This window comes from Drosophila hydei, unplaced genomic scaffold (assembly GCF_003285905.1).
Source record: "Drosophila hydei strain 15085-1641.00,03,60 unplaced genomic scaffold, DhydRS2 tig00008139-arrow-pilon, whole genome shotgun sequence".
NCBI lineage: Eukaryota > Metazoa > Arthropoda > Insecta > Diptera > Drosophilidae > Drosophila > Drosophila hydei.
In genome coordinates, this window is record NW_022045847.1 from 1,568,080 (window position 1) to 1,591,870 (window position 23,791).

At 39.2% G+C, this 23,791-nt stretch overlaps 1 protein-coding gene across 1 annotated transcript in view; it reads left to right on the forward strand.

Annotated features, from left to right (window-relative positions):
- Positions 1-4,400: 4,400 nt before the first annotated feature.
- LOC111601329 (protein couch potato) overlaps positions 4,401-23,791 on the forward strand; it is an 86,200-nt gene continuing 66,809 nt past the window's right edge. The window contains 1 exon segment of the mRNA XM_030225766.1: positions 4,401-4,506. Within this exon segment, the coding sequence (XP_030081626.1) occupies positions 4,401-4,506 (106 nt within the window).

A 23,791-nucleotide genomic window follows, 5' to 3' on the forward strand; every position in this document is an offset into this window, starting at 1 on the left:
GGACTGCGAATCAGCGAGTGGCCAATTGCCCAAAAGTGCGTTTCAATCACACACCAAATTATCCAAATACCAGACTCACATTCCAAATTGTAAAGCCCAAATGAAATCGTTAGTTCAGCACAGAAAGCTCTGCACATAAAGCTGAGCGTGATTTAGATTCGTGTTGCAGCTAACATTCCCTTCAACATTATATCAAACATACGTAGCTTGTGGCTCACATTGACTCATTTTACCCATTCAACATTTACTATACTATATTGTCTATAAACATATGAATAAACATCTGAATAGCATGAATATGCATTGTTAAAGGAAAAGCGAAAGACTTTCAGTTCAGCTTTGAAAGTTCCGACTGACTCTTGGCTACTGATATTGACAGTTGATTATATAAGAAGCAGAAGTAAAATGGATATTACCAAGACTCCACATTGCAACATTGAAATATATAATAAAGATGTGTAGTTCGGGTTCAGATTCTGTCAATGTAGATTTCACATTTTAAATATAACATCACGATCTCTTTCAATGCCGAAGAGCTCATTAATCGATTTTCGTGCCTTAAACTGATATTTATATATTCTATAATATATATATTTTATTTTATATATTTATTTGTGACATTATAAAATGAACAGCTGATGTCACTATAAAATTACTCATTCGAAACAAATTAAATATTTAACATTAAGCTTACCCATTGCATACACTTAAACTTAATATGATTTCTCCATATAAATGAATGCAATGAATTGCAGATAAAAATTCAGCTGAACAGAGGCAATTCCTGTTGGAATGTTATAAAACTGTTCATTGGTTAGGAGTTTCTTTACCAAGCAACATGTAATTCAGCTGCTTGACAACCTAGACTTGAGTCCTGTGTAAACAATTCAATAATATGCCCACTTTCAAGGAGCCAAATTGAAGGAGAGTGGGAGAATCCCCTCAAACAGTGCTCAAATTAATATATGTATGAGTGTGTCAATCAAACTTTATGCCATGTATACTCGAATATACATGGAGTTTTTACCCCTAACCAATGACCGTTAAAAGGCAGCCATATCGTTGGTCAAAGTCGTGGAACAATGCGCTTACGTCATCCGAAGAAAAAAGGATGGAAAAAGAAAAAACTGAAGGTAAATATGAAGCGAATTGCTGTTCTGTCTGACAGGCAGACAGACAGACGGACAGGCGGACAGACGGACAGACTGGCTGACTGACTCAGTGACTGACTGATGGACAGACAGCACTCAGTCTTTGGCCAAATTACGGGGTATAAATAAGTATGTATCTGCCTATACAGAGTACATAACGTGGCATACCGGTAGACGTCAACTACATAGGAACGAGTGTAAATGTGAATGTGACTGTGAGTATATATGTATATGTATAAGTGTGTGGCATATAGCGTTTAGAAAAGTGGTTGGTCGGTTGGCTGGGCGGTTGGCCGCTTCGCTGGTGGCTCAGCCAAGTGAGACGCCTTTTTTTTAATACCAAATGCCTTTTGTGTAGTTGTATATGTGTTTTGTCTGTTGTCTGAGCCGCTCGCCAACTCAGGTGTGACAAATAATTACACATACCTGTCTATATACTGTCTCTCTCTATGCGTGTTTGTGTGTGTTTGTGCGTGTCAAAAGCATAAAGCTAAAGCGCGCACAAAATGCGCAAAGAGACAGCAAAGAAAGAGCAACTAAAGCAAAAGCGGAAGCGGGCGGGCATAAAGTTCATTAAAAGCCACAATGCCGAAGGCAAACGAGTTGTTCTTGTTGTTGCTGTTGCTGACAACTCCCCTTGCAGCCATAATAAACGGCCAACCTTTGGTGACACTTTTCTGACTCATTAAGTTGAGATTCTTTTGAAAAATTTTCAATTTACCCAAGTTAAAGCTATCGAAGCATACAATAAATTTACTTATAAATAAATGGCGATTGTAGAAGAGAAAAGGTAATCCAAATTAAAGCCATAACACCTTGCTCTACATATATCACAGTGCAAAGCTCATACCAAATACAAAATAAATCTATTAAAAAATGCTAATTAAATTTTAAATTTACAAGCTACGACCCACGGCCTTAAAATTTGCAAGCTACGACAAACACAAAAATTAAATATGAAAATGTTCTTATATATATATAAATATGTATATATATAAGAATAGAAACAATTATTGTCGTAGCAAAAGCTTTACTACTTATAAAAGTTGACAGCTAAGTAAGATGTGGGTGTAAAAGATTCATGAAAAAATAAATTATTTGTATAGTACAATATAATGAAATGTAGTAAAAAGTTGAATTTATGGACCGGCGCCCTTACGCCAGCCCTTACTTAAGCTGATGCGAAACTTTATTAATATTTCTGAGAATGAGAAATATTTGTCTTGTGTCTTGCAGAAATATTTATGAATTGTACCTGAAGAATCGTTTCTGAAAATTGAGATTCATAATCAGATTCAAAAATCTAGTCTGAGTTATGTTTACTAAGTCCCCAGTCCTGTTGGCATATGTAATTAGTACCAGTGAAACAGAGCTTAGCCGGACAGTTGGCGGACAGGTTTCCAGGTGTTTCTCATCTGCGCTTGAAAGCTCTTTCCACTAAGTGACTTGCACTTAAATCTTGGGCCATGTGTATCCTATCCAAAATCTACACAATTTCCATCCATTTTCTGTGAATTAGTGTCAATATGTGTCGATCATAGCTGAAGTTGCATACGTATAGAGAGCTCTACATTATACTAGATGACATTATAAGATAATACGACATATAGCTCGGCCATTAGTAAAATTGATAGCCCCATTTAAAATTCTCTTTGCATTTTACGTTTGCCTCAATTGTGCTCATCGTAATTCCAGTTGTTTTTTTATGTTTTACTTTTTTTTTTGTTTTATTTTTTAAATGTTATTTTTTATTCGTGACATTGTTGTTGCCCTTTCATCAATGCACTTTTAACGCTGTTGTAATTCAGTTGATTGCTTTTGCTTAATGTTGCTGTTGCTGTTGCTGTTGCTGCTGTTGTTGCTGTTTTCGCTGCTGCTGCCACTGTTGAGTAAATCACAATAAAGCTATTAAGAACGGAAACGGAAGCATTCGCCGCTGCGCACGCATTGAAGCATAGCCGTCCCCATCGCCTGTCAATCTGCCCACACCCCTAACGCGCTGCCACGCCCTCTCGCTCGCCCGCGCTGCTATGCCATCATTCAGCCCGCTTCGCTGTTTATTGCATTATGGCGTCAGCTGCCGGCAACTTCTGCATTATTCATTCCGACTGACCATATTTTGTAGATTCCGATCCAACGAAACGGTCAAAGTGCATTGGACGCTCGCTTTTCTAAGTGATTCTCAAAACTATCTTTGCCAAGCAGAGCTCACAGCGAATCCCTTTCTCTCTCTCTCTCTCTCTCTCTCTGTCACAGCATTTGTTGTAAGCTTATAATTTTTTAATCTGCCATGCATAATGCATTTCTATGATTGTTTATATGCGCCGACATGGTCATTGTCTGGCATAGACATAAGTGCATCCACACAGAAGACAGTGGGGCCAGAGCTAAGCAAATAATTAAGCTTGGCTTAATATTCAAAGAAGCTACATAGAACATATTTTTATGCAATATATGTTTATAAATAATATAGTCTTGATATTTAACTAACTTATATTGGTCGTAAATAGTTTTCAAGAATAACGAAATTTTAAAAATTGTATAAAAATTGTATATTAAAAAATTATACAAGTGTACAGTATGTCTGAGTCGAAAGCATATTATTTAATTTATCAGAATTTTTTTTTTTAATTTAAATTTAAATTAATCATAAGTTTTAAGAAACAATCAAGGCACATATATGATTTATTTGAGCTTTGTTTTTGCCTGTAAAGAAATGTTGATAGTAATTAAAAAGAATTCTCTTCCAATGGCTGATATTTTAACTTATAACAATTTGAAAGCAATAAAAGTTAATTTAATTTAATTTAGCATCAAATGAAAAGTTCTAGAATATTGAAATTGGCTATATATAAAGTGGGTCTTAGCCCATTCAGAAATTATAGTTTCAGAGCGAATATGTCTTCTGCTTCTTTGCACTTCATTTACTTAGAATATTGAACGAAAAAAAAACAATTTATAATCTATCTACAGAATCCATTTTATGAGTCAATAAGAGATTATTATTATTAAAGAATATATGGAGTAATATTTCACTTCGTTTGCTTTTGTAGTAAATAAACTTTGTTCACTGGCTGTCAGTTCTTTGTGTAGGTAAATGAAATATGAAAAGGAACAATTGAGCAGCAGCACATTTGTCTGTTCACCTTCACATGGAGCTGTATGTAACCAGTGTAGAAACTCTTTTTTGTGAGTTGGAAGACGAGAAACAAAACAAAATGCTAAAGCTTATGGCTAGTAAGTGCCGCGATGACTGGCCTGACTGGTCGGAATTCGAGTTGGGCCTCTGCTCTGCAGAGGGTCACCGATCTGGGCATGTCTGGAACTCGGCTTGGACGAGTGGACCTGAAGACCTGTGGACCTGTGGACCGGGCACAGACAAGCGGGCTTAGAGGCGTTTGCCATTGTCATTGTTTTTGTGTGGCATTTACGAGCGCAAATGCAATTGCATGAATTACTTTAGACTGGTTTTCGTTACTGCTGTTGCTAGCCGCAGCCGGAGCATTCACCTTGTCCAAAAAAGCAACCCCCAAAGAAACAGCTGAAGCACCTGACTTAATGTCTGTTCGTGTGTACGTATTTATTTATTATGGCCAGCAGTTGGCCATAAGGTAAGCAGCAGCAGCTGCTAGGGCCAAAGAATAAGAGCCGCTACCTGTATGTGGATGTTATGTGTGATACGTGGATCTCGTTGTGGATGCCATTCAATTGGTCTAGATAACTTCTTTGCTGCAGCTCTTGTTTGAACAGTTCCTCGCCGGCTGCTTGGCTTCCCACAATTGTAACAACTTTGTTTTTGGCATGTAAACAAGAACGCATTTCATTGCCTCTCTCTCACTCTCTCTCTATATATACACACTTCGCTCTCGCTCGCTGATTAGGCCATGCAAATGTGAGGCAATAAAGTCAGCCAAGTTATGACTGCAAATCACGTCAGATGAGCCAAAAAACGACACGTGGCCAACTACACTGCATGCGCCTCCCTCAAACGTAGTTAGTTTTAGTCCAAAATATTTCCATAGTAATTACGCTTTGACATGAAACAACAAACAGCTCAACAACAACCACAACAACAACAACAATAACAACAACAACAACAACAATGCGACAAAAAGCAATTTGCTATTGTTCATCAAGAAGAAGTCGAGTCAAAAGAAATGCCAAATATTTGGGGTAACTTGTCAGCTGGCGATAACAAACAACCGGCTTCTAGCTTAGCTAAGACCCTTGCTCCCGGCTCCTGCCAGACGGCCTAAGCTGAGCACCTAAACGACGCTTATTATGCGACAACAACAAGAGAAATTGAACGAAATTATGAATAAATAAATATTGTAAATGGGAAATCGTGACTGGCTGTCGTTGTAAGGCAAAGACCCTAAACCAAATCACACACACAGTCACACACACACACACACCCACACACGCATGTGTTTCGAGTCAAGGATAAATGATATAGGGGACCCTGCAGAGTTGACATGCAAATTGCAGCTGCTTCCCATTCAATATTCGCTTGTTTGATCAATTTTTATGACAAATTATCAAAACGAATTGGTTTGAGTTGGACCTTTGAACTAGTTGGCTAAAAGTAGAGTCAAAAACTGTCTAACTGATTGAACTGTTGCCTCTCCGGCCCCCCTCCACTGCAGCGCTAAGTGCGCCGTTTCCTGACCAGCAAACAATCCATCGTATAGCCAACTAATGAACGTTGCTGGCCAATTGGACAGTCCCGGCCCATTCGACACTCGACTCCACTTCAGCTCCTACTTGCCACCAGACGGCTGGCCGTGCCACAAAAAGTGCAAGTTGCAACGAAAACAAAAAGTCTCTCAACCGAAAAGAGAGAGAGAGCAATACAAGAGAAAATGAAAATGAATGTGCTAATCTAGCCGACTAGTTAATACCCTGCAAAGTGAGTTATTAGTGAAATCTAATATACTAACTAAAATATATAAAAGCTGTCAGTACCTACATTATCATATGTCTAGTACTCAGAGTAAGATCACTTAATAAATAAATTATTTATGTTAATAAAAACTCAAAGCAAATCTAATTTTCAGCAAATTAGTTTATTTTACTTATATTTTGTTCTGTTTTCGAAGCAGCAAAATTGTTCAAATATATTTACATTGTTTTTCGTTGTTGATCAATAAACAAAATTTTAAAAATCTTTACAATATTTAAATGTTTATACATATATAAAAAGTTATATATATATATATATATTTCCTATATATTCATTCTCTGCTAAAACTAAATAGTCTAGAGCATCCAGCTTTATTGGCATTACAGGGTATGCACAAAAAAAGATTTTACACTCTGCTACACGCTCCATATATGCAAGTGGATATGCATATATATTCGTGATCAATTGGAGTGTTAGAGAGAGCAGAGGCGATAGTCGACGAACACTCGAACTAACCAACATTTGAGCCAAGTGAATGAAGTTTTAAGTGTTGTTGCTGCTGCTGCTGCAGCTGGGAGTGAAGGCGACTAGAGGCAATTGGCGTGAGTCTGTCTGAACGACACTTCGTGTCTGTAGGTGGGTTTCAGTTGCTGAATCCAGTTCGTTGGAATTCCTAGTCGCAGAGTTGTTGTGTGGTCTGGTCTGGTTTGAGGTTAGGTTTAGTTAGTGTTGCATAATCTAGCAACTGTGTCAAGTTGCGTCGTTTTCCAAACACGGCAAATGATTTGTGAGCATTTCTCTGCGACAACTTTTACTTCTGAGTGGGATGAGCAGCTGCTCCGCCTGCAAAACTGGGAGCCAAGATTGAGGCGCACGTGATTTATTGTCAGTGTTCGCATTGCTTCCAGTTTTTCTAAGGTATTGCCTTTGAGGAGGGTACCAGCACTCGCTTTCATGTTTCAAGTACCCTACAAACTTGTCCAATTGTACCCGTTTATGCTGTAGCAAAGTGTCCGGCTCTCTTAGTTAGACGCAATCCATAAGGGAGTGTTGCTGCTGCTCTCTTAACATCCACAATGTATGCGCTCTTGCGCTGCGAACTGCGAAACCAAAACAAATGTGATGAAAAGGCGACCAACGACTACGACGATGGCTGGATCCCGGCGCCGAATGTGTGTTATATGAACGAAGCATTTACCGCTACGCTTCGCTACATGCACGAAAGAGCGAACGAATACGAGAGCGCAACGATTGCCAAGCCAACGCAGCCAACCAAACCAACCAGTCATTTGTTTGTTACGAGCATAACAGAGCTGCAACAGCGCTGTTAACAGGCTAACAGCATGTATGAATATCAACGCGCGCGCTATAACAACGAACGAACGTACGAACGAACTAGACCACAGCAGCAGCAACAACAACAACAATTGAGAGAGCCGATGTAGTCGTAGCCGAGGCGCAGTTAAGTTCAGACCGCGACAGTTTTTGGTTCGGGCCATTCAGTCTAACGTCAGAAACGCAGTTAGCTGCCTCGTCGTGCGCAAGCGAAATAAAATAAATAAAAACAATCTAAAGGCACAGCTAATACAACTATCACTAACAACAACAACAACAAAAGCTAAAACAGCAACAACCACCGTCGTCAGTTAAAACTTGAGGCATTATAAATCAAAGTATATATACACACACTCACACTCCCACACACACACGCACACACAAAATTAAAGTTGTGCCTATCGCATTTCAAAAGCTAAACAATAACAATTTCACATAAATCATAACAATAATAATACAACAACAATTTCAAGTAAAATAGTTCGCAAAGCGGAAACCGTTTCCAATTAGTTCGTGTAATAAGTGCATAAGTTATTTTTGCTGGATTTGTATCTCAACATTTTAATTGCAGGCGAACGAACAAAGCAAATTTAATTGTTTATAAAAAAAGAACAACAACAATTAAGGTGTGCATTTACCAACAACAACAACAACGTATCAAATTACCGATCGCTGGCATGTGAACAAAAGTGCTTTCGGTTCTAGCTACCTTGCAGTATCTATCAGATACAAATGAGTCACAAGGCAAAAGTGGGCTTAATAAACAAAAAATGGGCAAAATTATAAAAAAAGAAAAGCAAAAATACATAAAAAACACACACAAAAACCGAATCTCAAGACCTAGGAATTGGGTTAAATGGAAAGCGGTCTTCAACAATATAAGCCCGTTTAATGGGTCACAAATTAATTGCAAAATGTGCAAGAAATAAAAATAAAATACAAATTCACAAAATAAATATTTATTTATGCAAACACCCATAAACGAAAGGGCAGAAAAGAAAGAGCACATATATGGAATATTTATAAACCGTATAAGGTGTTGCGAAATAGTCGAAACGCTTCTAGTTGAAAATCCCTTCGAAATGCTGAATTCGCCTCAGTCTCAACTTGAAATTTGCGTTTTAGTAGCTTTGAAACTCTCACTTATCTTTTACTTTCGATTGGAATCGAAAATTATATTCAAAATTTACTTACGTGTGTTTTCAGAATTTAATATAACCATAAATGCTTGGAATGCCACAAGCAAATTTCGAAAACGAGAAATATTTCGTAAAACTATGAAAAACTATATATTTATTAATGAGCAATTATTTGAGAGATTTATGAGACTTATTTCATAGAGGAATGCAAATAAAAAAGTTTACTACAATATGAATTTCGCGTCAACTTTTAACACTCGACTTTTGCATATCTCAAATATTCAAATATTTTTTTATAAAATATTAATTAATTTCCATATTTCTAAAATCTAAAAAACTTAATTTATTTTAAAGCATTTTATTCCGCATTTAGTAATAACTCTAATAACTAATCGTATAAAATATTTTCAAAATTATTTGAATTGGAAATTTCTATAAAAGTATTCGAACTTCAGTTTGAATTTATTTGTTCAGTTTTCATATAATTTTCCAAAAGTTAAGACGCTCCATTACGACTCAACTCGATTGAATTTATAAAAATACAAAATAACGAGGCAGCAATCTGTAAATTCCAGCACGTAGCTGCAGTTCGTTGCAGTTCTGCAGTTCTGCAGTTCTGCACTGCGGCGGCACCACCACCGGCGACCACCGAACCACCAAACGAACCGCCAATCTGTTAAGTTATGCCACAAATCTTACACGTGAACCGCAAACATTTCGCCATTAAGCCGCTGCAGCTGCAGCTGCAGCCTGTCCACAAATTGAAATTTCAGCCCAGTTAAGTTTTGGGGCTAAAATAGCGTAGTAGTAGCACAAGAAGAAGAAGAAGAAGCAGCAGTTGCAGTTGCTAAAGTATCGCGTGAATAAGTGAAAAAGTCTCGTGTTATTTCCACACAGCAAGTAAATAAAATGCGAATAGTTTTCCCATTTTTTCTTTTTTATTCGCCTGCGCTGCAAACATTTAATTGCGAGCCAAATTGCGTGCCAAAAGGGAATCGGGCCCATAAATTGGCCAACACAGCCGGCTAACTGGCTGCAGCAGTTGGCTCCAGCTCCACAATTTTTGCTGTTCATTAAAACTGCTCGCAATTAGCCACAAATTGAATTATGGATGCGCCCGCAAAACTATTTCATTTTCATTATGCTCGCTCGTCGAACTTTTCGACCGAGTTGGCCAGTGTCTCCAGTGCTCCAGTGGCCAGTGTCTGACTTGGGGATACCCTAACCTCCGACCTCCACTGAACTCCAAACGTCGATATAGTAAGCTAGGCTTCAGATCGAATTCATTCACAGTCAAAAAGTTATCGATAATTATGCAAAGTTCGATAGACATGGGAAATTTCTATTCGTTGCTAAATCGATGTGGCTAGATCGACTCAGCTCGACCATTCTGGCCTCCTCTCTCTCACATACTTTGCAACAAGAAACGTTTATACCCTGTGCTTCAACAGTTTCAATGGGTATAAAAACTTTTTGTGTGACACAAGAATTAAAGTTGAGATCAAGTCGAAGTCGCAGCTGTTGTTGTTGTTCGTATGTTTTTGTATGGCTTTATTTATTTTAGCCAAGTTCAACCGCCAGTTGCCGGCTAGTTCTTGGCCATCTCCAGCTCCATCTCCAACGCCAACTTCTTTAACTTCAACTCAATTTCCATTCTCCATTCTCCATTCTCCATTTCCATTTGCCCGTTCTCTTTGCTTTGTCTTCTAGCCAGCTGTGTTTCGGTTTTAACTTTTATTTTATGCTGTTGCCAATGCGTTTGGGTTCTTGGCCAGTCTGGCTTTTCTGTGCTTCCTCTTACTTTACCTTACTTTACGATTATTTCCGCTGAAGCGTTGCGCACTGCCGACTGCCACTTACTTTGAACTTTTTGCTGCTGCTGACCCTTTGCCCCTATCCCCCATTGCCCCTCCCAGCTCCTGGCCACAAAGGTCGCCCAGCCAGTCAGCCAGTCCGCCAGTCAGCTAGCTAGCCAGCTGTTTGCTCGCCCCTTAATTTTTTTGGTTTTTTTTTTATTTTGTGTTTTTTTTTTTTGGGGCGTGTGAAAGTCGTTGGCCATATGAAGTTGTAGTTGGCTTAAAGCTCAGTTAGCTCTGGGACAAGAGGATTTCCCACACCCGCTGGCAAATTGTATCAATTGCGCCCCTTCTAACTGGAACCGGTTCGGCTTGCCAGCATAAATCAGCGCCAGCTCCAACTGGTTTATTTGTTTATATGGCAAAGTTGGGTGTCACACTTACTATAAAGACGCTTGTCTGCATTAAGTCTGGCGACATTTCGGCGCCCACATAATCATATTTATATAGATGGCACCACCCAGCGTGTGTGTGTAGGTGCGTGTGTGTCTTATAACATCTGATTAAAAACAAACTAACGTCCATTGCAAAAGCATATTTTTGTAAATAATAAACACACTGCATATCCACATATTATTGTTTTTGTCGAAGTATTGCAAGAAAAAAATATTTTAAGTGGGCGTTAAACAATTTTTGAAATGCGCCGCAGGCAACAGCAAACACAGCTATAACAAACCACAATTTCAATTACAGTGCAGCTGAAAAGTAAAACACATAGAGCAATAACAACAACAGTAAAAACCAGTTACAAGTGACGGGCCACAGTCGAACCAACCCCCCTAAAACAAAATAAAAACTATTTCAAAAGTAGCGTGACAAAAAAGCAAAAACAAAAAAATATAATTGAAGCAAAAAAATAAAAAAAAAAAACAAAAATCGATCTGCATAATAAGTATATTGTAAACCGATTGACGGAAATTGGAAACCCAATGCGAAAGTGTGCAAATCAACAGGAAAAGATTGTTAAAACCGGATCAGCATAAGGACCGAACCCAGCACCACCGCAAAAGGCAGAGTGATAAAAGAGAGAGAGAGAGAAGATAGAGAGCAGAGAGATACTATAAAAATGGTAAATAATTTATTTTTAGTTTCTACACCCTCTGTATTTGTACTTGACCCACTAATTATGCATGGACCCCACTCTTGACAAGGGGCAGAGCTGCAAATAATATCAGCAGCTCTCTATATGAAGCCGTCAGTTATCAGTAGAAGCAAGGGGCAGCATCGGGGGCACCCACTCGACAAAGCCGTCGACCCATTACATAATGTTTTATGGCGACGACGTGACGATAAAAGCGAAAACCAACACAAAACTAACAACAACAGCTTGAGTCTCGTCTGTTACTGTTTCTGGGAAGTGCAAAATGTTGCCTCAACTTGAAAATATCGTGCGATATTCCCAACACATAATTCTGAGCAGCTTAGGAAAGATAGAATGACTTAGCAAAAGAGGAAGAGAAGAGGAAAAATGCTTATGCACTTGAGAGAAAATAATATAATGATAGTCTCTACTTAGAGAAACAGAAAAAGTTTGATACTTGAATGGATCAGAGATGATTCGACTTGCATGCAGATTGGACTAAGGAGGAAGACTATAGTCTAAGCTTTAGAATGATATAAACGATATAAAAAAAGATATAAAAGATGTTTCATATTTGAATATAAAGAAGAATAGAGAGAATAGTAAAGATGATTTAACTACTTACCAAATTAATATACATTATATATATAATATTATAAACGTTTTGCGTAAAGTATAGATACTGATATGCAACAGAAAAATATTATATGTGAATGGAATGAATTTTGAAATTTTATAAATTAATAATTGCTAATAGATTCATATTTAAATATAAATAAGAATAGAGAGAGAGAGAGAGTAGAAGAGGATTAAACTATTTAATAAATTAATATATGCATATAATATTATATACATTTTTTATATGAAAGGAATGCATTTTTAAAATTTTTAAATGAATAAAAATAATAATATAATAATCAGTAATAATAATTGCAAATAGATCCCAGATTTCATTTGGTATATTCCATTACTAGAGAATAAATTATAACATATATTTTGTTGATTTTCTTGGGCATACAATGTTCATAGCCATTAGATAATGCTGCACAGTGTTCGATAAGAAATACAAATTGTGATATATACATATGTGTGTCGCATAGTCTAGAATTTCCAGCCGGAACAACTTTGGGTCATGGCGAGTGATAAAACCGAGCTACATGTGCAATGCGAACAATTCAATTAAAAGCGCGTGCTAGGGCTGCGATAAGGCTGACAGAAAGATGACTATAAAAAAGAGAGGGACAGAGAGAGAGAGTGGGGGCGTGGGAGAGGGAGACCATAAGAAAGAGCGTTAACCAGGGGATCCCGCTGTTTGTCTTTACACGCTGAGCCAGCCAGTAAGAGGTGACTCCAAAAACGTTTATCAATAGTTCTGTGCGAGACGGCGCCTCGACAACAATTGCGCCGCAACCAAAGCAAAGAGACGGGCACTGATTGAGCTACTATATTATTTTATTATAAGATATGGCCGAGCAGGTGGTAAAACTTTATTAATTGGTAGCTAATTGCTGGCAGGCCGAGTTGTGGGTTAAGTCAAGACGAGCCCTGTTATCTCAAGAAGCCTCGAGTGGCAGCTGCTTGAAACGTGACGTAGCCCCATTTACAAAGTACAAAGTGCCCCTCAAAGCGTTAGAAAAAGATGGCAACATGCTGCAAGCATATGCAAAAAAAAAGACGAGGAATACAAAATGCGAAGCGGAACAAAGCTTAAGCAGAAATAGTTTTTAATTATCGATGTCAATTAAAGTGAACTGAGCGCTCAAATGTTGTTTGTATGCGGCTTTAGCTTTATATAAGACTCTGCCGTCTGAGTATATACAGTATAAACACAGTGTGAGAGAGAGAGGGAGAGATAGAGAGACTGCGACGTAAAACAATAAGCTCGAAGCATAGTGCTTGAAACTTTGGACAAAGTCACAGCTCGTGCAATGAGAAGGGGTCTCTCTCACACAGCCGGACTTGCCGCCCCTCGTGTGCGCTGCTGGAATGCTAAGCGAGCAGCGACAGCAATTGAGCAGATACTACTGTATCTACAGTATCTACTAACACTTGCAAAGATACAGCTACAGATGCAGCTGCAGCTGCAACTATAGATACAGATTCAGATACATCGGCGGAACCTGTGAAGCATGTGATCGATGCTTGAGTTATGAATGAGGCAAGCAAATGCCTGGTAAGGGCTGTCACTGGCTGCTGGTCAGAGCCCAAATGAAGCTTATTTACCTCCCTCTGGCACTCGTTCTTTCTCTTTCACTCTCTCTCTCCCGCTCTCTCTCTTCCTTTGCTAATGATGCTTTGCCTACAATATCGATAAAATATCTTTTTTTTTCAACACACAACAAGCCAAAGCGGGCAAGAGAGCCGCACATACAGACAGATAACATGAGCCCGGCAGTCATATGAATATTTCATATTTTATTTGCTTTATGATGACAGCAAAGGGAGATAGCTGTACCCAGGCCAGAAAGAGAGGCAAATAGCATATAGTTGTGTGTATCAATAAACTTGGGCTGTGAGTGTTTCGAGGGTATTTTTGTTTGTTTGCTTGTGTGATTGCGCATACATAACAAAACAGCGGATATATATAGCCAATAAATATCAGATAAACGAACATATATATACATGTACATGCATATGTATATGTATGTGTATAAATTCGTTTGTGCATTTGCTTGAGCGAAGCCTCTAAGCTACGCAAACACGAATCATAAATTGTAATTTTCCATAAGTGAGGTTTTCCAGGGCAGAGCCGAGACAATTGAAGTTCTCTCACAAGCTCTCTGCGCCTAATTGAATTAAAGACAATTACATACATAGTTTGCCATAAGCACTCGCAGCACACACACTCACACGAAATAAAATCAATCATCAATAAAATCTAATTGAATTTGTGAGTTGCGATCGCTCTGTGAATTGTTAGAGCAAAGCAGGCAGAGAGAATGGGAGAAACAAAGAATGTGTGAGAGAGAGAGAGAGAGAGAGTGATAGCCATCATAATTTGTGTGTGCGAGCCGCGCTGATCATTAGGTAAGCAGGAATGCGTTGCAAATGACTCCATGTGGGTCATTTACACCAGGAGGAGGGAGCAAAGGGCCAGAGCCAGGGGTCAGGGGCCACGGGGAAGGCGACGGCATGTGGTGCGGGCTGTTGTAACAATTATCAAAAACATCTAAATGGTTTTCGGAAATGTTATTTGAACTTTTCAGTGGAAATGAGTTCCCAAAAAAAAAATAAACTGCATTCACAGTTGGCAAGCGACAGAGCTGAGACGATGTTACGCTTGATAGGCCGGTGGTTGCCAGAGGGAAAGGGATTCAAATCGAATTGAACTTAAGAACTTTGCACTTTGCTCTGCATGAGTGTGTGCATGTGTGTGTGTGTGTGTGTGTGTGTGTGTGTGTGTGTGTGTGTGTGTGCTTGCTAGAGTGTTTGTGGCCAATGGACAGACAAATGTAATTAAAGTTTGAAAACTTTTCGAGTGTCTTTTAGTCTATTGGAGTTTCTACCAAGAAATTTTCATATTTTGTTATTGAATAAGTTCCAAGCGTCAATAAAAAGGAACTTTGTCAACATTTGAAAAAGAAATATCAGTAAATACGGCAGTGTATCTTATTAAATTAAAATTTAATTAGACAATGTTGGCTGTTTAATGAAGTAGACTGTACACACTTTAAGAAGTCCGCCCCCTTTTGATTATTGTATTATTATAAAAACGCCAAGTCAAGCTTAAATCGAAAACTTCAATTTAAAATAATAATACATCTTATGTTAAGTCAGCTTGGACATGAAATTGTCAAGAGATTAAAAGTTAGATTTAGGCAGAGAAAGAGAGTGGAAAGGCTTCCTCTAGTTAATTCCTAGCAACGCTTGATGTATGAGGGAGTAGTTGGGCTTCTCCTTCAGAATGTAAACCGCTTATCGAGCATTAAATGGCATAGCTTGCCGCAAACGGCTCAAGTCCCTCCCTCTCGCTCTAGCTTACTCTGAATGCTCAAGCGTTGCACACAGGTGTGTCAATGACTTGGCAGGGGATCGTGGATAATGAAAACGAAATGCAGCCAAAAGGGACTCGTAGCAGTCACCAGGGCAATGGCAACGCGAGTGGTGAATAATTTTCACTTCCGACACAAAAATAATGACAAAACACAGAGTCCCAGAGACAACAGCTGGACGGACAACAACAACAACAACGACAATAACAGCAACAACAACATTCAAGAGGAACAGGAACTGGTGGCTGGGAACGCGAACGCTGACGAGGTCAAGCTAAAAACTATTAAAAGCGAACCAGGCTGCTCCCATGTGTATCTGTGTGTGACCATTTCTCACTCAAAGTTTCAGCTGTGTGTCTGTGTGTGTGTGTGTTGTGTGTATAGTTTTAATCAAACTGCCGCTAGAGTTTACTTTTGCGCCTTTTTAAGGTGCGGTTCAGTGCCCTTTGGTGGCTATAAAACAGACGACGATGGCCACTGCTGTGGGCCAAGCAGCGGGACAGGAAACGCCATCAGCTGGGTTCGAGGCTCAGGGCACGGGACACGGGAATCGATGCTCGAGGCTCGTTAGAGACCAGCAAAAATGTTGCGAGGGTTGCAAGCAGCCTTTTACGGGGTTGGACCGTAAATTACAAGGGGCGTGAGTGTGCGCGTGTGTGTGTGTGTGTGTGTGAGCTGCACGCAAGCCACAAATGAACATGCAAGCTCTATATAACTACTAGGCTACAATCGGCACTGGCTTGGGTCGGAGTAATAAATTCCCAAATTTATTTTGGTAGGCGCACGTGTTGGCCAAAACGCGAGGTGTTCTCTCTCTCTCTCTCTCACTGTGCCTCTATCTCTATCTCTCCAGCTGCCTCTCCCCCTTTCTCCCTGTCTATGTTGCTAGTTGAGCATAAACCAAAAATGCGCTAAATAAATTATTTGCAATGGCGCGCGGCAGTTGCTGATTGATGACCTCTGCACACACGCATCTATCAGCTACATTTGTATCTTTAGTCAGTGGATACGTTTAGTGACACCGATTTGTCAAAGAGCTTAACCTAAAAACTATCAAAATTGATCAGCTATGCAAATGTATCGCTGTGAAATTTCTAAAACTGAACGAACAGTTGTCAAAACTTGACAAATTGTGAATGAAGTTGCGGCTGAGCTGCATTCGATATTGGCCATATAGATTACCCAATTCCAAGCAAGAAGCAACAACAACGGCCACCTACATTGCACAATACTTGCGACTAAGCGCGAAATGTGAGACGAGACACGACGCAGCGCACAAAGGAGCTCTACAAGTGCACAGCAATATGAAGAACAGATACAGTTACAATGACAAGTACAGCTACAGCTACAGCTACAGCTACAGATAGAGATACTTCAGACTGCCAAAAGATACTTACACGTTGCAAACAACGCGCGCATGACGCAAACGTCATTACGAAGGCAGCGAGCGGGCAGAGGGGAGCAGGTGTTGAGGGGAAAGGTGAGATGGCAGCGACTCCACGTTGCAAGCCTTGGCTGCATGCACGAGTTTCCTCGACGCAGACGCAACAACAATAACAATAACAACAATAACATTAGCAACAACAACAACCAGCTGGCAGCGCAGTCAAAGACAATGGCTAAATCAGCGCATAAAGCAAAATTCCAATAACTGTTTCCACTTGCAAAGCTCGTGGCACAAAAAGGCAACTTTCAGAAGTTTAGCATTAGAGATGCCACTGACATGTGCCACATGTTGCAGATAGAAGCTCAAGACAGTAAAGGCACATTAACCTATGAATAATGAATAAAAAAATCAAATTTATATAGAATCTATTTATCTGGTTGATGACTCAGCAGCACCTATTGCACTGGGCACCGTTGGCAATAGTTATATAAAGCTACAAATGCCTATATTAAAAAAGAATTAAATTTTCACAAAACGACCTCTTAGACTTTCAACCGAAATAAAATATTTACTTTTTGATCAAAGTCTTAGCTCGGCAACGATAAATAACAAACGAATTTGTCTTGCGATATTTTTAAGTTGTCTTCGTACCTGACCTAGATTAGATTGTGTATTTTATATAAAACAAACAGCACATTATACTAATTTTAGGCAGTTTTTTATATTTTAGTTTAACTAAATATATATTACAATGATGTTCTGGCTCAGTCGATAATTAGTTTCCACATGAATAAAAGTCTTCGATGTATGAATGTTGTTTTACTATAAGTTACTTCAAGCATAAATTCAGTTAACTCCATTTATATAATCGACTGTTTAGAATGTCTCGTGTCACGCGCGCATCTCTATTTGGTTTCGATTTGCCATTGACTTACAGCCGTGTCATCATTCCAACCCATTCCAACTCATCATCATCAGCAGCAGTGTGTGTGTGTGTTGTTGTGGCTCTTTGTTTTATTTTTCAACTGTTAGTTGAAGACTATTACAGAGTGACTGACAACGTTTGCCGGTGAGGCATTTGTTTGCCAAAGGCAGCAACAGCAAAACTGAAGACGTTGCTGCCCCGGGGGCAAGAGCTGGAGCTGGAGCTGCAGCTGGCACTGGGGCTAGAGCTGAGGCTGGGAGACGTCTGTGTCTGTGGCTGAGTAAACGACGTTGACACCGAAGTTGGGTACACATATTTCTGCTGAGCTCGGCGTCTGCTCTAAAGTTGCATCACTTTCTGTTTGTTGGCCACATCACAACAAAAGCAAAAGCAAAAGCTGAGCCAAGATTTGAGCTGCATTTGCACATTTCGGTTAATAAAAATTGGGGATCGCTCGCCAATGAAGTTGACTGAGTTGACATTGCCTCGAGGCTGCGAAGTCTACAGATCGGTTGAGCAATACAAAAGTTGAAAGTGTTCAAGTCGAAAGTAAAGCATCGACACAATTATCTGAGTAATAAATGAGAGCGAACAACAAAACAGCGAATGTGTAACTTAACAAATAGATCCGCTGCTACTGCTCGGCATTGAAATGAGCTCGCACCTGTTGACGTCGTCATCTGTATAAATTTGCGCAACTGTTGCCAGCTCTGCCACATACCACATTCCGCCCAGCACCCACCTCCGCACCACCCAACCACTTTCATACAGTACAGAGAGGGTTCTGCTGTCTGTTTACCCCACAGCTGATTGGCTTGCCTTGGCTCATTGGGAAAGCCGCAGTTCGCGCATCGATTGCAGTTTTTATCGCCGAACCCCACGGAGAGTTCATTAGCCATTAGCTGAGATCTGCTCAGAGCCCAGTGGCACTTTCCATTTCCATCAAAGTGTGTCTGCTGGCAATTATGCAGCTTTGCTTTGTTGAGCATGTCATCTGTGATTTGCATAAGCTGCACGAATTTATTAAATGTTTCTAATGATAAATGCCGGTCGTTGGCATGCCTCACAGCCAGTCTACCAGCTAGTCAGCCAGTCTTCGCTAAGGGTCAGCTAGCTATCGGTTAAGCCATGTCAGGTGTTACTCTCCGTGGAGATTCTTTAAGCGGCGAAATTCGCCCTTGAGGTCGCACCACAAACTTGTTTAACTCGTTTGTGACGATGATGATGACATTCAAAAGACTCAAGTGTGCGAGAAAAATTAAGTGTCTGCTGTAACTAAATGACTTGTTGGGCAAATTCGAAAGAAAGAAAACAAAAGAAGAATGGAAATTGTGAACAAACGGTTTCTTAGAAAGCGCCACTTCAAGCATTGGGAGTAACAATTAATTCCATTTTGAAATCCATTTCCTCTAAAAACTATGTCTCTTCAGCACAGACAATTGATGGAAGATTTTCTTAGAGATAGATCTATGCTGACTGAAGTTATAGCTTAATTACCGATTAATTTTAACATTATTTTGTCAGTTGTTTGTTTGTATATTACTTTAAAATTATTGTAAATATCTTTTATTATAAGATACTCACTTAAGTAGAAGCAAAGTAAAGTCAAGATCAAGAGAAATGTCATTTGGTATTAAATATTTGTGTAATAAATATACTTTATTATATATATATTTATATTTTTATAATTAATTAATTAACCAAAAACCACAAAAACAAATCTAATTAATCTTTAATATTTTATAATTTGTTTTTTTTTTTATACAAAATTAAAAATTGGTCAAAGCTATTCAAAAATAAATATTTGCTTAGATCAATTTAAAGCTATTTTTAGTTTTAGAAAAATAATTATATAGTTGAAAAAATTAGAAGGCATTTTTTGTCTAAATTTATATAATAAAAAAAAATGAAACATTTTATTAAATTTTAAAAATAAATAAATTGAATTTATTTATATCGTCATAAAGCATAATATAGCAAATCTAAAGAAATTGAGAAACGTTTGAAGGCATTCGACTGAGACAATTAAGGCCACAAATATGGCTATGGAATTAAGCGCATTTCCATTTAAGTGTTTCGTCTATTGCGAAGTCGTCAACTGTGTCAGCCACGTGTTTCAGCTAAGACAAAGTCTCAAATAAGGGCTTATTGATGCTGCGCAGAGTAAAACAGATGTTAGATCTTAAGTTAATTAAGTAAGGTCTGCAGATTCGGTTGGGCTTTAATTTTGATGCATTGCTGATTGGTGAGCGATTTATCAAAGAGCTCGCTACATTTATTTTGCGGCTGTTTGCTTTCAGAGAGCTTCTAGCGTGGGCGTCTAAGAAATTGTATTTTGCTCTTTCGGCGTGGGCGGGCCACGCCTACCAATTGTATTGCACTTGCTACGATAGTTTTGTTGTCGTTCCAGTTCCCAACACGAAGTGCATTTTTTCAGTGGCAAACAATTTCACGGCTCAGACTTGACTTCTGCAACAACCTCCCACAGTAGGTAGCTCCCTCACCCTCTCCCGCTCCCACTCCCACTCACAGCTAGCGTTTGTTGCATTGTTTTGTGTATGACCAGATTCTCATGTCTGCCTTTGGCCACACTTACAATCGACTCGCCCCTCGTTCGACGCCTAGCCAAGTGGTTCTTAGTTCAACACTTTGTCTATGTCGGCGAAAGTCTCGTTCTCTCTCAATTGATGAACATGTTAAGTGCAGGGCGAGGGCTGGGAATTTGTTTCGTTTGGCTTACTGGAGCGCAGTTTGTTACACACATCCAGATGTTCTTCTTTCTTGCGGTTGTGCGTGTGTGCGCTGCTGGGCTAGAAGTCAATTATGGCAAGGCTTTGTTCAAGTGGCTCTGATGAGCTGGCAGGAAGTGGAAACTAGAGCACATGTCGCTTAAAGCACTCCAATAATTCATACAACGACGTGCATACAGCCCTATATAGTGTGACTTACAGGGTCCAGTTGTTGGTCGTTGCTTGCTGCCAGACAAATTCATATATTAATTAAACGCTAAATTTAACAGGCAGCCAATTATGCTAATCAGAGATAAGCAGGAACACACGCACACGCAGGAGTAGACATAATGAAAGCATGATAAGGTAGAGGCGCTGCACTGAGAGAAATTGGTTAAGCTTCAAAACTTTATTGAATACATCTATTTACAAATTCTGCTTGAGCTTTAATAAAGTTGACCTAAACTTCTTCGTATTGTCGTACGTTAAGGGGAGCTTATGTTATTGCTGTGCACTGAACGAATTTCATCTGCTTTGGCCTATGCTTTAACTGAGCTGAGAGAAGCTTTTAATGTATACAATTTTCGGGCAGTGTATTATATATTGTCTAGAATAGAGGCAACACAACGCTCGCCCATGCTGATTGCCAATAAGCCACAAACGCACCCAAGGCGAGCATTAGCTACCAACCCACCGCCGCCTTCGCTTCTCAGTATTCGCCTCGCCCACCACTCACCACCCACCATCCACCGCCCACCGCCGACACAAGCAGCCCACCTTTACAAGCCACCCGGCGTTGGCCGTTGATTGTATTTACTGGTTCGAATTTGGCGGAGCTGCCAGAAAGCTCGTTTTAACTGCAATTACAAATTAAATCAACCGCAGGCAAGACAATCAAATTGCGTGACTGATCTGATTTTCAGTTGTACTTCGCAGCATTATTTTTAAAGGCAGCAATAATGATAGATGAGCCGGAACGAATACATTTTTTGCTTCACAGTAAATGAGGCTTACAAAACGAAAACATCTATTTTTATTCAGGCAGAAATTTTTAAATAAAATAAAAAGTAGCAACAAATATTCTTTTTATGTTATTATTATATATGTAGGAGATGTTCCAATAAGTTTGGATTTCTTTTAAAAATATTCAGTTTCATATTAAGCCAACTAAAGACGAAATATCAAATTTTCCATACTCAAATAATTAATATTTTATATCCATTTAGATAAATGGAAGCGCTAGCTAGATATCTGTCTTCGACGCTCCACTATAATACTTTATAATTTTGTTAAAAAAACAAAACATTTTTGGGGTTTATCGTCAAACTCTATCAATAATCTCGCAGCGTAGGGGAATTGTCCCCAACACAGAAATATTCAAGACACAAGTTTTGATTACTTGAAGCTATTAATCAAATAAGATTCAGACATATGCTTGATAATATATTGAGCTGATATTTGCATATTCAAATGCATTCTCTCTGGCAGCTCCATCAAATTCGTTTACATTCTTCTAATCGTGGCCAAAACAAACATTTCTGGACTGCCACCTGTTCAAAGTCGCCTTCACATAGTTCTAAGGAAGCCGAAGCCGACAATATTTCGTAGATTTGTATACTAAATATGTGCACATATATATTTACTTTTTGCTCTTGTGCTCAAAACTTGGCATGGGCACCTTTTGGCTGCTGTTGCCTTTGGCTCTACCTTGTTGACTACCTGTCGTCACCTGCTTCGGCCGGGAAGCAGCAGCTGTTTATCTTGCGTCATTCTTCGACGGCATCGGCGTCGGCGTCGGCGTCTGCGTCTGCGTTGACGTCGGCATCTTGACATTAAATCAAAACCACTTCCGTGCCGTCTGTTGCCGTTGCTGTTTTTGTAATTGGCACCGCACCCTTTCGTCACACACATGACGGCGGCGATGGCGTTGATGGCTGGTGGCTCGGTGGTTAGTGGCTCAAACAGTCGCGTCGAGTTGAAACGTCGCAATTGGTGATGTGTCGCCACCCAAGTCTCCAAGTGACGGGCTTTCATAAAGGGCGAATCTTGGGGAAGGGTATTTAAGTGTACCACCATGTAATCTGAGACTTACAATTTGCTAGCAACCCCCGGTGCCTGTAGCAGGCACTAACTACCTGTCAACCCCAACCACAGCGACAATGCGTGCCCAATGCACAGGTCTTTAGGCAGCCCATCAAATAGCATGTGTAAATAAAAGCGAAGAAAATAAAACACGGAACGAACAGCCAACAAAGGATGTGGCACAAGGTATACACACACACTTACACACACACACACACATACACAGAGCTGTGAAGGTGGCCGCTGCTTAGGGTTAGAGGCAGGATATATCAACATATCGCATTTGTTAAAGGGGTAGTCACTGGATGTGTGTGTGGAATTGAGGGTGTTCGTGTATGAGCGTGTGTGTGTGTCTCTTCATGAGCTAATTGAAGGGTCTTTCATGTTTCATAATGCTGCACTTCTTTTGCTGCCAGCAACTGAATAAACTGTGTCTCAATTCTCAACTGCTCGTGTCCCTATATATCTTCACATATCTCGACATACGTATATATATATATCTATAGCTTCCTGTATTTTTTGGTCGCGTGGCTCTGCACTCGACGATTATTTGCATATCATTAGCACAGACGGCCACACGGCTCTAACTAAATAAATGCACACAGCAAAAGTAGACTTTACTATCATGAGCTAAAAACAATGGAATAGCTAGATAAACCTTTAGGTCTTTAGGTACGTGTTGTTAATGAAATCTGAGTAAAATCAATTCAAAAGTGTATAGCCTATATGGGTACAATAATATTAAGTAATATATATATAATGATAATTGTTGTGCTTAGCTAAGTCGATGCTTAAATATTTCTGTCTGTTTGAGTTTTGAAATTGTGGCATAAATTAATACCAATTAAAGATGATTGCATATTTCGAATAACATACGAACCTTTCGTGTATTAACCGAGCTATAATAATTACTTTTTTTAATTATTAAAAAACTATATGTATTTGTTAATATCATATATATTATTTCATGTGCAGTACTAATCTCTGTAGATTTACTTAAACATGGCTTTTTACTATGAGCACGAATATCCGTATAAAAAAGTATTATATTTCGATATTTTATTAACGTAACAACTGCTTAAGATAACAAAAGAAATGTTATAAAATATTCTTATGCCCAATATAATCAATATTCTTACTCTGAAAGTCTGACAATTCTTATGACTTGAGAGATAGTAAAGTAGAGTTCCGAACTTAGTTGAGTTTTGCTG